Source organism: Drosophila albomicans, chromosome 2R (assembly GCF_009650485.2).
Source record: "Drosophila albomicans strain 15112-1751.03 chromosome 2R, ASM965048v2, whole genome shotgun sequence".
NCBI classification, from domain to species: domain Eukaryota; kingdom Metazoa; phylum Arthropoda; class Insecta; order Diptera; family Drosophilidae; genus Drosophila; species Drosophila albomicans.
The window spans coordinates 20,809,097-20,825,138 of record NC_047631.2 but is presented as its reverse complement, the minus strand read 5'-3'; the positions used below and the strand labels follow the sequence as shown (position 1 = coordinate 20,825,138).

The 16,042-nt window shown below is 41.8% G+C and overlaps 1 protein-coding gene across 2 annotated transcripts in view; it reads right to left on the bottom strand.

Annotated features, from left to right (window-relative positions):
• Nucleotides 1-16,042, bottom strand: part of LOC117573330 (lachesin) — a 111,265-nt gene that overhangs the window by 33,829 nt on the left and 61,394 nt on the right. For both annotated transcript variants that reach the window (XM_034256437.2, XM_034256438.2), the window contains exon 3: nucleotides 6,445-6,558. In XM_034256437.2, the coding sequence (XP_034112328.1) occupies nucleotides 6,445-6,558 (114 nt within the window). The remainder of the gene's footprint in view (nucleotides 1-6,444; nucleotides 6,559-16,042) is intronic.

Genomic DNA, 16,042 nt, shown 5'->3' with positions numbered 1-16,042 from the left:
CACACACAGAAAGGGGGCGAGAGGGAAGGAAGGGGGAGGGTGGCGAAATGGGCGACAGATACTCAGTAACACCCACTTGATATCCGCTAATGTGCGGCATTTGCAATCATATGCTAGGCACTCGATATGGGAACAGGAAAGCGCATGGAAATGGTAATGGGTAAGGAACAGGAAGGGCAAGCCAAAAGGGGAGCGAAAAGCGGGGGGAGGGGAGCGTAGAGAGACGCTTTCAACAGGCAGCCAGCAACACACACACTCGATGGCGCATTCATCGAACTCATTAATTGTGATTCCTTTTCAATTTATGTTCGTGTTGTCTGTGTGTGCGCTGTGTGTGTGTGTGTTGTTGGTGTTGTTCGTTGTTCGCTGTTCGGTTGCCTGTAAATAGCTGTGGCAGCAAGCACGTGCTATTGCAATATGCCAAGCCATGCTTGGCTCTCGTGTTCTGTGTGTCGAGGCCCTTGTACGCATATTAAAATTGAAATTGAAGTTGCCGGATTTGCTACTAATGATGTATGACTTCCGCGAGCGACGCTCATTAAAAATTAAAACAACATTTTCGACGCTCCACGGATTGGCAACTCGTATGAGTATTTCGGCAGAAAAGCCCCTCAGTGCAGCTTCTGCTATATACTCGTATGATAGCTCATTACTGACGCTCTGCTCTGCGTCGTAAATGAGGCACATAGAGAAAAAGAAGAGCAGAGAAGAGAACGACGAGGGAAATCAATTGATTTCAAAAGAAATACACAGACTCAACAGCTGCTTTCATATGTGTTAGTGTTCACGCAGCTTAGAACTTTTGCAGACAAACAGACAGACAGACAAACAGTCAGAGAAACACACAGTGTGTGTGTGTGTGTGTGTGTCTGTGTGGCTTGGTGGTAATAAAATGCTTATGAAGTCATTTACATGCGCATTCAAAAAGCGTATTTATTTGCAATGAGTTCAACAACATCAACAAGCCGAGCAAGTTACAAACCAAGCAACCATGCAGGCAGGCAGGCAGGCAGACAGGACGAAAGGAAGGCAGCCAGGACGCCTTCCGGGATGGAGAGACGAACAGACCGACACAGGAGGCAAGGCAAGTGTGTTGTGCAACACTCAGACTCAAACATTCGCATTCACATTCAACACTCACACACTTTTGCAGTCACATTCACGCGAGCAAATAAATAAACTAGCGCCACCTGCTGTCGTTAGCGTGCACTATGAACATGGAACTTGGAACTTGGTACTGAAACTGAAGCCTCGTCTCCATCGCCGTCCCTGTCCCCGTTTACAAAGCAAAACTGCCTTTAGAGCGGAAAACATAATTCGTGGTAGATGCTTGTGAAAGGAGCAAGAGCAAGACCAAGAGCAGGAGAAGCAAAGGATCGTCGACGTCGTCGTGTGCGCTAGAGGTTTGTGTAGTTTGGCTTCTTTTGGTCTGTCAGTTGCTTTAAGGCAGCCGAACATTTGCGACTCATTGTTAAGTCATTCGAGTAAGGCGTATACTTAATATGGCATGTGTGACGCTAAAGCAACACACTAAAAAAAAATAATAATGTCATAATACTTTCTAGCTCTATTATATTGCGATTTCTTTGCAATATTATGTGTCACAAGTAGTTAAGCTCAATGCGATAACAAATTTCGTTATTATTTACAGTAAATGTAGAAAAGCATTTGAGATTTCAAAGAAATATTCGATTACTGAATTATGAATATTTAATTTTAAGTTGCAAAATTTAAGTACAAATATTTGGTAGGTAATTACGGAATTTAATCAAATTATTTGCAGCTACAGTTTAAGATTTCATTTACTGCTTAAATAAATAATATTTTAATCTTTTGACTGCTGCTAAATAATAATAGCCACATCACAATGGACTCAATAAGCTTTTCGCTTGGGGGAAACAAAAAGCGTTGAAGTTATCTGTTAAAAGTCAGTTACAGCATTCACACACAGCTTAGATATGAAGATAATATGCTTAGACAAAACCACAAGGTGATGCTTGGTTATGAATGGAAAGCTAACCAGGAAATTACTATGGAGCTGAGAATGTCTGAGTATTAGATTAGAGCTCTTCTCTGCTGTTCTTCTCTCCTGCTGCTTCTGGTCCGGAGACCAACAAAAAATATTGATAGCGTGTCTGTTCTTGTTGGGTTTGCAATGAGCTTTAAAGTGTGGTCAGTCAGTTGCACAAAACACGCAACGCACAAATAATGCACAAGCTCATATAAATTGTCAGTGAGTGTGTGTGTATGAGAGTGTATGTGTGTGTGTGTGTGTGTGGTGGCAGTAACTAAATAAATTGTTAACTAAAATAACAACAATCTAACGAAAACAAGCAAAACACAAAACGCCTCAATTTCCGGTTTAAGTGTTCTAAACTAAATAGAAATACACACGGACATACACACACACACACACACATACAAATGCAGGCAGACAGACAGACACATGCATTCACACATATTACATGCATAGATTCAGCTGTGAAGCAACTCAGGACAGGATGAGGCTATCCGTTAAGGCGGAAACACAGTAAAAGCATTTCGGTTTTTGTATGTCAGGCTCACAACATTCACATAAACTCGGCCTTCCAGAGAGAACGCTCTGCAGATCTGGACAAATTGCTGGCCATGCCTAGCCGCATGTTGGCCTGAACGTTTGTTTAGAGGCAGAACTAAATTTTAGTTTTCTACACTTTGCACACTAACACGAACAACACACACACACACAAAGAGAGAGAAACATGGACGACACTGAGAGAGAGACAGAGAGAGACTATTCAAATATGGCCAACATTCGCTTTGTTGTCGAGCTCTGTTTGTTTGCCCTGGCCACACGGTGCGTATGCGCAATTTGGCCGTTGAGCCAGACGTAGTAGTAGTAGTAGTGAAGCAAGCATGGCAAGCAAGTAAAGCAGCTATTCTTGCAACAAGAGCAGCCAACCGACATGTTGTTTGTCTGAGCGCAATTTATTGCATGTCGGAAAGGCCAATATTATAAGATGATGACCCCCGAAGATAAACGATGTTGCGGCTAAGCTGCCGCATGTACACACACTACTACACACACTAGCACACACACACACAGTGTAAGGAGAGCTTAGCCCAAGGACCCTCAATATGGCATTATTCTGCAACTTCTTGCACAACTTTTTGCGTGTGTATGTTTGTGTTAAGTGTTGTGCGCGTACGTAAAAAGCGAAATTAGAACTGTAAATGGCATTAATATTGAAACTTTGTTGCCCTGCCACATTCTCGACTCCTGGTGCTGTCCTATGTTGCCTCCCTTGCCTCGTTTGCTTGCCTGGCTGTTTGCACAACTTCAACTTTTGCGGCACGATTCCATTTCCGCTTCTCGGTAATAGTTTCAAGCGCTGGCGCTCCATCAAAGCGTAATGAGCGTTTTCTGTAGCCGCAGTGACCGAGGTTTTTGTGCCTTTTTGCATTTTATTGCATTCGAGTTTGCCAGTTGTACTTTGTTTGTTTTCTTTTTTTTTTTGTGCAGACCGAACCCACAGCAGGAGCACAAAAGTAAGGAAACAATGCATGCCGCACTCAGGCATTAACAGCTATAGGTCTTATGCCTGCTGACAAGTTAAGCACCGGCCTTGGATACAAACAGAAACAACAAAAAACAGTAAATAAAACAAAACATAGAACTGCAACAACAATTAATTATTTGATTGAACAAACCACAAACATTTCTGAAGGGATAACGTAGTTTTGCTGCAGACAAGCTGATAAAAGCATTCATTCATTATTAAATTCTCTTATTACTTACTTAACTTTTGGTAATGAAATTAGAGATTACTTCCTTTTGCAACATTCCGCATTTCAAATTGAATATAAATTGTCAAAGGGCACAACACATAAGGCAACACATCCTTGAGATGTCAGAGCCACACACACATACACACAGACCAAGCACTTTTCATTCGTTTGATACATTTGATGAGTTCGCAAATATTCAAATATGCCTACGGAATGGAGTTTTAATAAAACGAAGTACATACGAGTACAAGTTGATTATAAGCCTTTGAGTGTATATAATTTTAAATATATAATTCATGGAAAAAATTATACAAGCACAAACACTTGTAGGATGGAGCGACTCCAATGATGCCCTTTCTATTTTCAAGATAATAAATAATTTTTTGACTTAATCAATTCTCTACAACAAATGCCTGAAGTTATTTAAATTTTTTGATTCTGTGAAACAAGTTCCTTTGAATTTATGCCAATTACATTTTGAATTTATTTTTTACATATCTCTATTTACAGTTTGAGTATAGGGTATGAGTTGTGCGAGCTTCTCTGATGCTAGAAAGTGACGACGTCCTTGTGTGTGTTTGTCTAAGCGGAATTACTTTTGCGTTGCATAGCTCCAGGCGCAAGTGCCGACTAGCATACAAACAAAGGCGACAAGGCAGAAGAGCTATTCGCCAACAGAGGGCGCCAGACGAGGACAAGGCAAAGGGACAAGCCGAGAGGAGGTCGCCGAGGCATCGCATCGCTATGCACATGTGGAAAAAAATTCAAATAACATGATAAAATGATAATGACGAAATGCTTCAATGTTTATTTAAAAAACTTGCACTCATCCTCCTCTTTCGCTGTTTCGCTGTCGTTCTCGTTTTCACTGTTTCTCTTTCATTTATTCAGTCGCAGTATGTCTCTCTATTTCTTGTGTGTGTGAGGGTTGCTCTTATCATTTTTTTTTTCTCTTCAAAGACATAAGATTACTTTTGAAAAGTGCGAAGCACCGCAATAAGTATTTAAAGGAATTTTCATATAATATGCAAATAAGCACTTGCGCACACGCTCACACATACAATCACACACGCCACTTGAAGAGCAGCAGAGAGGGAGAGTGAGAAGATGGGAAACTCATCCTTTTGACTCATTTTCATGTGATTTTCTTTCGAATTTTATGGGTTTTCGTCATAAAATGAAATGAAAATGGGCATAAATTTTGTGTGTTGCAACGTTCGGCTGGCTCATCATCACTCAAACAGTGCTCGTCGAGTGTGTGTGAAGAGTGCTGTGAAGTCATTCGCTGCCTTTGTTTAGTGTGGTTTTAAAAATTCTATCAATTACATTTTTAACTTTATAGCTGGCACATAAAAACGGCCTGCAGCTGCTGCTGTCTAAACATCTTTTTCCGAAGTCCCATAAAGCACGCCTTATGAACACAGCAAAGACAGCAACGATGAGGCTTAATTTTAATTATTGCATTTAAGACTCGAGCAGGGAAAACAAAACAAAACAAAGTAAAGAAAAAAAGAAAGGAAGAATGACTCTAATTAAACTGTCGTATGCGACGGTTTTTATTAGCATAAAATAGCATTAACCTGCACAGACTTCAGAATCAGAGCGAAGTATCTATAATTTTGCTTACTTCATATCGTATATAAGTATTTTTTTTTTGTTCTTTTTGTTTCACTTGTCTTTGCTGTTTCTTTTTCATTGCCATTTCCAGAGATTTTGCGGTCTTCTTTCATTTTTTTGTACTTTCTTCAGTTTCAGCTTCAGCTTGAGCTTCGTTTTTATTATTACCCAAATGCCTGGGGCTATAATTTCGTTGCAAAAATGTTCTACGAGTATGTATCGTCTTCGTCCTGTTTCTTATTCTTTGGGGCAATGAAGTGCATGAGATATGCCAAGGAAATTCCATGTTCTTTGTTCTGCATGCTGCTTCTAATAAACGGATGATGTGACCACAACCACTTACAAGTTTATATTTATACACACACACACTGATGTCGCATATACATATACATATATATATGTATCTTGCAGATATACATATGTAAAACTTGCAGATACTTTTACATGCAGTGTTTGGGTCAGAGGTTTTATGTAGCATTTTGTATGGCATAAAAAGCAACTTGACCAAGATGTCCGAGACGACCAATTCCGTTGTCCTTATATTGTACGCGGAGCGCTGTTGCTTACGCTAAATCCTTGTTATGTACAAATAATCTCGCACACACGACCGCATTTAAATTGAAAAACGTACATGCCACATGCCACCAACATTTGAGTGAGAGTGAGTGAGAGGGCAAGAAAAAAAAACAACGAATACGGGACGAAAGAAACAAAAACTCCATTTCGTCTGACCATATCTTGGACACATGAGTGTAATATGCCTGTCAACTGCTCAACCCATGGGCATTGGCATTTGTGGTGGACACGGACATGGAGATGGATTTGGACGTGAGTATGTGGGTGTGTGTGTGTGTGTGAGTGTGTGTGGTTCGGCTAGATCCTGGATTAATGTATAGTTGCGGTCAGTTGGCCGGCATCACATGGTGTAGGGTTAATTATACATATGCATGAGTATGCCCTGACCGCAAAATGTGAATGCCAACTGAGTTATAAGGCATAACAACCCACAAACATATATAAATATCATGTGCAACTTATATATTCTCGTATTCCACTCACCCGTATTGGCCACTTCACAGGGCAGCACTATTATGTCTCCGGCAATGAATTTGAATGTCTCCGAACGTGATATGAACATCGGCTCGTGCTTGGTCATAAGACCCTGGGCGGATGCTGTAAGTAAAGGTTAAAGAAATGCAAATATTAAATATGAAATTCCTTCTCGGTTTAAAATATCAACTAAATTACTCAAAATATTATTACTACAAACACGCACACATCCACATGTCACGCACTTTAGTTTTATGGCCATCAGCATAAACCATCATCATCATCGTCATCATCACGATGAAAGTGTGTGTATGGCTAATTGGTTTAGGGCATTTGAGAAAATTTGTCAAATGTTGCAAAGTTCATAAAGTGCATTTTATTATGCCCAGCTAATGAAAGTTGTCAAATTTGCGTTTTGGACAGACAGCTCAGACAAGATAACAGAATCCAATGTGTGTGATATGCTGTTGCCCTAACATTGTGATGTCCTCTCAATGTTCTACGTATATCCTTGTCCTTAGGCAAACCAAGTAGCCGGAGCGGAGCGATTACTCAGAAATAATTTAGTGCATTGGCTGTTGATTTGCCAATCAATTTTAAATGTCAATTTGCATAATGCATGAGTGGAAGTGTGTCCATGTGAGCATATGTGTTTGTGTGTGTGTGTGTATTTTCATTTAAAATGCCTCAGCTCCAAAAACAGTGAGTAAAAGTGTTAAAATGCACTTAAATATTAATACTTTTTGGATCGATGTTTGAGTCTCTGTTTGGGGATTTCATTCGCCTTAATTCAATTGTGCAGGTTTATTTAAGCACTTAAATTATATTCCGCTTGATATGATTTTATCGTAATTCACAGTTTGTGTTTCATTTTGATTTTTGGACTTTTGCAATTAAGCGTATTATTATTAGCAAATCAGCTTTGAAATGCCTGACTTGCATCATCATTTGTAGCACTTTCTGCTCAAGTCCAGCAAATACAATAGCGGAAACGAACATATCCGGTTACAGGCATTGCGACAGCAGCTGAGGTTTGGGGCCAGGCCCAAAGTAATCGATTGCTTTTCGTATGACACTGCAAAATGAGCGGACGAGACTGGGCGCACTTCCGCACGCAAACAACAACAGCAACAGAACATCGACACAAGAAAAAAAAGCCATCAGGGAGGTCCTCGAACATCAGCAAAAGCAGCAACAACAAAGTGCGTATAAATAAAATGCCAAGCTTTGCCTGCTGGCCAGGAGCAACAGCAGCAACAATGGCAACAACAATGGCCGAGCAGTGATGGCAAACAATTTAATACGTTTAAGCGAATGTGTCAACAGGCCAAGCTGGCTTGAGCCCTGGGCCAAGAGCAAAGAGCAGAGTGAGAGAGCCAGAGCCAGAGACAGAGTGAAGCAAACGATTCGATGGCTTGGCAAACGACGAATGTCCAAGCACTTTTGACACTAGCACAAGACGTGGACTTCAAGCTGCTGCTGGTCGAGAGTGAGGCTGATGGCAGGAGCTGGAATTGATTCGATTACGCTGCGGGCACAATAATGAAGTGTCAAATGTTGTATTTATCTGCTGCGAAAACATTCGTGAAGAGTGAATAGTGAAAAAAGGCAAAGAACGAGGAGGAAGAGTCGCAGACGGAGGGAAAGAGAACGAAAAGGAAAGTACGAGTAGGAGCACAAGTAGGTAAGCAAAAGTCGCCAGGGCTCACTTGAGGCCCATGACATGACTTGGCTCTCGACCCTCAATGCCATGTTTCCGGCATTTTATTTGATTTCGCAAGCCTGTGCTTCTGATTCGGATTCTGATTCTTTTCCCGTGCGCTCCTTCCTCCCCCAAAAGTCGCCTATTTGTGTTTTGTTTTCCCCTGTTTTTTCTGCCCCCATTTTGCCATCGACTTTGTATACAGCACGGCAGTAAATATAATTTCTTTTGTATCTGCTGCGCCTCAGTGCGGCTGTCTGTTGTTGTCCTTGCTCGTTGCTTGTGACAATATTTTCGCAAGGATAAAGGCGTTGGCAGCACGTGCCTGTGCCTGTGCCTGTGACTGGCTCCTGAGTCTGATTCTGATTCTGCCTGCTGAACTGTTGTGCCCCTGACTCTAGCGCTGCGCTTCTTCGTCTGTCAATCGAATCCTTGATGCGGATAATAACGAAATAATGTCAGCTAAAGAAACTTATTTCTGATGGCGTCTTTTGCTTTTGATGTTGGCCTTAGAAGGGTTTCCGGCCAAAGCGTCTTCCTCTCTCCACTCCACTCTACTCTGCTTATGCTTCTGTTTCTGTTTCGCCCTCTCTGCAACACTCGACTGCTAATAACCCAAATGACTTTCTGTCACTTGGGTCCTGGATACATGCCGACGACAAAAATGAAGCACAAGTGGGAGACAGACGCCAAGCCGCCAGACGACAGCCGCCTGCCACATCAGAGACTCACTAATTGGACTTCCGTGCATATGTCTCCAGCAGATGGTTATATTTATTATCCTGTTAGATTCTGATCATCTCAGCATATTCTGTTGTTAACCAAATCGCTGTTCGACTTGTCGAAGAACTTTTTAGGGCGTTTGCTTCTTTAATTATTTTGCCAACTATAATGAAGCATGCAAACTTCTTCTAGGCTGATTAATTACTTCATGTGTTAAAAGTTTTCATTTTTCAATTTCATATTTGACTCCCCCAAAAGTCGAAGCAGAAACTTTGTGTTTTAAATCTTAATAAATCATAATGAAGATTTTGTATGTGAGTAAATTAATACTAGAGTGCTTTTATAATGACTTAAATTGTTATTGAAAAATATAACTGAATTAAATTGCAGATTAAATTGAAATTGAAATGGTAATTTGAACAGGTCTGCTGAAGTCATCATTTGACTTTGGACATTTACACTTGTTTCTTCTTTGAAATTCATTTTAATACACATCTCTGCCCATCTATCCATCGACTGGATAAATCTAAAACACAAAACTCGATATTCAAAGTTGGGCGAACAGTTTCTCAGTTTTTCATGCCACGTGTACGAATTCGTAGTTTATTTTACATTTTTGGAATTGAACTCGATTTTATGCTCTTTCCAAATGTGCGTGTGCGTGTGTGTGTTTGTGTGTGAGTATATGAATTGACTATTCAATTTTAATTTTCAAGTTGAGTGCATTGGCCAGGAGTTGGAGCTTGGACTGTGACTGTGACCGGACCTAGTCGAGTTTTTCGTTTTTTGCGGTTTGATATTCAAAGTTTTTCCATTAAAGTTATTCACAGAGAATAAGAAAACTTTTGGCACACTCGCACACACAGACACACACTAACACACAGATACAATATACTCATACAATTGCAAATATTCAATTTGAGTAGGAAATTATCAAACAAGTTTTTTTTTTGTATTTTTATGTGCACCTCAGCAGTTATTTGGTTTGCTTTGCGCGCTGACCTTCATGAAATTGAAATAGCACGTGGTTGCAATGCCCCGCCTCCGCCTCTACCACCGCGTCGCGTTTGCAAAGTGAAAAGTGCGGGCACGGGGAAATTGAAACATTTTTAAGCACGCAAAGTACATAAAATATGAAAATGCTTGCAATTGTAGTTGCAGTTGCAGTTGCCTCGTAGCAGCTGCAAGCACGACTTCACTTCTACTTCCACTCGGAGCACCTGCTGTGTGCTCCGTGTACCTGTGTGAGTTCCTCCTCAGTGTAACATGGAAAACAAGACCAAGGCTAGTATCATCATCAAGAGACTGAGTCAGAGTCGTCGAGTGAAGCAGCTGGCTGAGCATTTGCCTTTCGGCATACTTTCGCAATGGCAAAATGGGGCATAGCATGAAGAGGATTGAAAGTGTGCGTGTGTGTGTGTTTGTGTGTTTGTGTGTGTTGGATTCGGGTTGCGATTCTGCTTTTGGGTTTTTCAAGGAGTATGCTGCAAGGCAGCAGCAACAGAAAAATTTCATTAAACGCCGCAGCGAGTTGAGAAACTAACTAAAAGCATGGAAAACTTTAATCCACGCACATTTGCAAAAGACGCCCCTCCCACTCTCTCCCTCGTTCTCTTGGTAGTAGAATAAAAAAGGAGATGCTCAAAAGTATGCTACGAAAAAATGTGCAGCGCAAGTTTATCTCATGCCACTTGGAAAACCAACACGTAATTTCTTTTGAGTGGCCACTTACCTCGCTTTACTCTCCACTTCAACCTCTCTGTCACTCTATTTCGCTTTCTCTCGGACTCTCTCGATATCTGGCATCTTGCTCGTTGGCAACCCGTTCTTGACTAGTTGGCTTGCGCAAATGGGCAATGCCCCAGACGGCTGCATAAATCTCCCATAATTCGGGCAGTCGAAACTCGACGAAAAAGAAGAAAACTGCATCAACTATTAAAGCGGGCAGTCAGTGGAAGGCATTGGCTGGCGAACGACAGGAAAATGAGCCACCAAATGCAGCGGAATCAAGGATTACCTCCTCCTCTTCCTTCTCCTCCTGCCACACACATACGCAAACACTCTCAAACTTCCCATACACACACACACACATGCACTTGTGCATGCTTTCAAACTGCTTTTCCGGCATGCCAGCAGCAAGCGAAATTGAGTGAAAGCCAAAGTTTGTTGTTGCAACTTTACGTGCAGCAGCGGACAGGAGAGGAGTGAAACGACCACTTCACCAGTTCTTGCCACCTCAGCGCCTTGCCACCGCAAACGCCCACCAAACCGACAATGCCACGCCCACGCCCATTTCCGCCACATGCTAAAACAATCTTAAAAGTTAGCGGGAAAACAATGTGATTGCAAGTGAAATATTCATGAGGTGTACTTCAGACTTGCAACTTGGCGAGCCGTAGACAACGCCAATGCAACTGCAACAGTAACACAGCGAAAGCTGAAATAACAACAACAACAACAAATGGCAAAAACCAAAGGTGTTTGTGTGCTTACCCTTCGGTTTTTGTGGGTGGTGGTGGCGCGTGGAGGAGGAAAGCTGCGCTGAGAATCGCTAATTTCAGTGCACGAGTAAAGCAATAGCAAAAAGAAAAAAGAAAAAGGAAAAAAAAAACGAGCGAACGCTAAATTGATAGTAAACTGAGTTGCCCTACAACTAGTTACTAGTATATGGCCGAAAGTCGAGCTCACATGTGGGTCATAAAATCTGAAGTTATGTGTGTTGAAAATAGTTGTTGGCCAGCAGCTGTCGGAAATTTGTTTGGCAGTGTAGCTGCGGTTTAACCAGCGTGCTCGCTGTTCGCAGTTCACTCTTCGTTATATTCGCTGTGTTCGCAGTGTTCGGTGCTGAAAATCAATAAAAGTTTTTGCATGGCTTTTTGAATAAATTGCACATATTTCTTGCTCTCATCATTTTATTTTTATCTTTTTCTTTTTCTCTTTGTACACCGTGACTAGCGTTTAACATGTTACGCATACGCACTGATGAGCAGGCAGAACAAGCGCTCACTCCTAGCTCTCCTAACTCCCAAACTTCAACTGTAGCTAACACAAAACTGAAGCGAACAAATGGCCAGACAACACACAAATGCAATGTGTCACCTTTATGGCGACAGGAAAATGAAATCACGTTGTCCCTCACGTGACAAATGTAATGATAGATGTGTGTGTGTTGTACTCTATGTGATTGTGTGTGTGTGCGTTTGTCCGTTTGTTGTAGGAGCCTCAGGAACAAGCACGTGCCACGCCGTAGACGCCAGTGACGACAACACGTAGCGAGATGCGCATTAAATTGTGAAAAATGGAATTTCGTCCAAATCAAAAGCGTATTACACAAGCCCAAAATAAGTGAGACGCAATGGCGCAAAGTTTCTTCTTTTTCATTTCCATTTTCATTTTGTACGTTCGTTTGTGTTGTGTTCTTCTTCTTCTGTGTGTAGGGATGGGGCTTTCTACGTGCAAAACAAATCAATGTCAATGCCGGAACGACCTCCGCATATGGCGTGCATGTATAACAATGTCGAGGAGAACGGTGTTTAACTGTCGCCAAGTGATTGACTTGGGCAGTTCAACGCACCGGGGGCACAACCCCAGTCACCATTCGCCAGTCGCCAGTCAGAGAAGTCAGTGGAGTCCCAGTCCCAATCGTTATCCCATTTCCATTTCCCAGAGCCCAACGCATGAATATCTCAAAGCATATTTATTGACTTGTCGACGCCTTTGCTTTTGCCCTGCCCTTTGACCCGACTCATAAGCTGTCAGGGCATCTTTTGCCTCATCATACAAGTGTTACACTCAGCCTGGCTACGGCATTTGACTGCCTGCTCGTGCATTAGTCAAAGGTTATGCTGGCTGACTTTAGGCGCGATATAGACGCCGACGCCGAAGCCGACGGTGACGTCGTCGCGGATGCGAATGCGGATGCGGACTTTGGCGACGGCTCACGCCTTCAACATTTTTCACACTCAATTGCCTGGCAACCTTTTCACAGGATCACGCGTCACAGCGTACCGCCACCCACCGCCAATCGCATTTCCACCCACCAACACAGACCAGTTATCCTGCCAGCCTGTTAGCCTGCCAGCCAGCGAGTCAACCAGCCAACCAGCCATCCAGTCAGTTAGCTACTTAGCGTATGTGTTGCATACAACACGACGCGCAGCAACAGCACTCGAGTGCCTGCCACCGTCGCACGTTGTTCGTCCCCCCCTCCACCCCTTTTTTCTGTGTGTGGCACTGCCTCAAAGCAAGCACACTCACTCACACACGTTTGCTTGAATGTGTGTGTCAAGGACATTGGCTGAGCCTGAAGTGCTTTTAGGCAGCGATTTTAGTTTCCTTTTTCGCCAGTTGCGATGCCTTTTTCGTGCGCCTTTTGTGCAGCGACTTATGTTGAAATTGTATTTTTCTTTATTTTTTTGTTGCTTTTTGTTTTGATTGTTGTTGCCGCTTTCGGTGACATTTTTATTCACTCCATACGAAAGTGAAGGAGCGCATGTGTGTGTGTCAGTGTGTGTGTGCCTGCATATCAGATTAGCGCATATATCATACATAATGGTTACCAAATGACGGCAATGATTTCAATTTCGCGATAAAAGAAAAAAGCCCCCAACCAGCCAAAGGGAGTGAGCCTTGTCCTTGTCCTTGTCCTTACGATATCCAAACGAAACAAAAGCTTTAAGTCTATAATTTTTTGCGAGTTTTATTCTACCCGGAATTGAGTCATAAAAAAGAATGAAGGAATAGAACGAGTGCGAACTCTGTCTTTACTTTGTCTGTTGTTTGGCTGAGTGCTGCATTATTAAGAGTTCATTTTTGCTACGTGCGACGGTGCGTATGAGTAATGTGCACACGTTTTACATTTGTTTCGCTGATGCTGTGGAACTTCGTTTCCTGCAAGTCAGCTGCAGAATCCGCAAACCAGAAACAGAGAAACAGAAAGCAACAAAACGATGAGTTCTCTTGCTCTCTTTTGGCCAGTGATTGACGATAATTGAGTGTCGCCAGCATGAGACATCAATCATGATGTCAGAATGGACAGCAGCATGTAAATTGCCAGCGATAAAAAGTGAAATTGAATTCGGCTAACAAAATGATGAAAATCTCACTGATAACTTATGCAGCAGTAGCAAACCGAGCTTAAATAAATTCTCCAACTCTGTGCTACTATTTGCTTACCATTTGAATATGCCAAGATATTTCCAGCAATAATTTTATTTTCAGTCTTTCTCTCTCTCTGTGTTGAGATTAAATATTTGTGCGTATCAAATGACATTTTTGAGGCAGCGTCAAATGTAATCTACACAATTTGCGCCTCTGGAGCTGGGATGGAGTGCATGCGAAATAAGGTTAAAAATAAAGCTGCAAACTAATTTGCCAAGGCAAGAGAATTTTGCAAACTTTATTTGCAAATACTCTGCAACTCTTCTCTTTGTCTCTCTCCCTCTCCGTCTCTCTCTCTCTCTCTCCGTCTCTCTGTATATCTCTTTCACAGGCTGTGTTGGACTAGAGGGAATTGCAAAATAAATGTTGTAGGAGCAAAAATAAAAAAAAATCGACAAAAATTGTTGGAAGCCGCTGCATAAATGCCGGACTTGTGGCCCACAATTTTCTGGCTCTGACTCTGGTTATACCCGTTACCCATAGAGTAAAAGGGTATTATAACTTTGTGTCTGCAGGAAATATATGTAAAAGGCAGAACGAGGCATCTCCTCCCTACAAAGTGTATATTCTTTATCAGCTTTTATGATTTCTGAAAATTTGGTTGCAATCAGAAACAAATTTTTAGAAGTTTTTAAGAAATACTTTTGTATAACGATTCTTAGTGACTTTGATTAACAATCTGGCATATTTTACACTATGGTTTACTGTGAGTGTAGTACAAATATTACATAAGGTTAGTTTTAATATTTTGCAATATATTTTTTAGGTATGTATTAAGTATAAAACCGATCTGTTTTGCTCTTATTCAAAATGGGTTGCAAGTATCTCACAGTCGAGCACACTCGACTGCAGCTTTCTTACATGTTTTCTAGCTGTTGTTGTGAGCTCACAAATGCGTGTATGCAAATATCCATGCACTTGCGAGGTAAAAAACATTGCTTGCACTTTTTACATGCAATCACAACCAAAAAAAAGGAACTGCGAAAAAAAGGAAAAGGAACCAGCGAACAGGATAAGGGCAAGTCATGTGTGTGTGTGTGTGTGTGTGTGTGACGCGCGGCTGGCAACGCTTTAGTTGGCACAGTTTTCAAGCAGTGTTCAAAACATGTTTGGCTGAGGGCAAAGGCAAAGTCTAACGAATGACATGTACACAGAAACGGGGAAGAGGATGACGGGGGAGAGACAGAGGTTTCGGCCAGCAGGATTGCGTTCTGTGGCATGTTAATTAGGCAGCTTGTATGCAGATGAATACCTTTTCACACACAGAACGCCGCAACTACTCGTATTTACTTGCAACTTCGAGGCGTGTTTCATTGCATTAGTTGGGCTTGTCGAGTGAATGTGGTGTAAGTGTGTGTGTGTGTTTGAGTGTGTGTGGCGCGTAAAGTGTGGAAAAGCTGCGAAAAAGCAGCACAAAGAGAAACAAATCCGATTACGGAAACGGAATTGTGGACAAAAAGTGTCTGTGTGAGTTTTGCATACACACACAGGAATGGAAAACAAATTCGAACAAATGCGAAACACGCAAAGGACACCGCGGCATAAGCGATACAAATATATTAATAGTAATACCTCTGTGTATGCAAGTCACTAACAATTAGAATCACTATCAGAAATGTCTTTGTTCGATTTGCTATTCACTGTTCACTGAACCGATCGATATGCCAAAGCAAGCGAACATTTCAAAAGCTGCTACAATGTGTGTGTGTGTGTGGCATGCAACTAACCACAAAGCACATAAGCAACCAGCTTGAATGTCGCTTGCTGACTTTGAGTTGAAATTAACCTTGTAATGCGACAGGGCAAACGTATGAAAACTCATCAAATTTTCCTCACTTAAGAGTTGAGTGCGAGGCAAATGGGCGGAAGTCGAAGAGGCAACATAACTACGACGACGAGTAGTCAACACAATACCGCATACAAATGCAGAAAAAAAAGGTATAAAAGAGAAGGATAGAAACCGAAAGAGTGAGAGAGAAACTACACATGCGATGCTGCTGCGTAAAGTGATGAAATGAGATG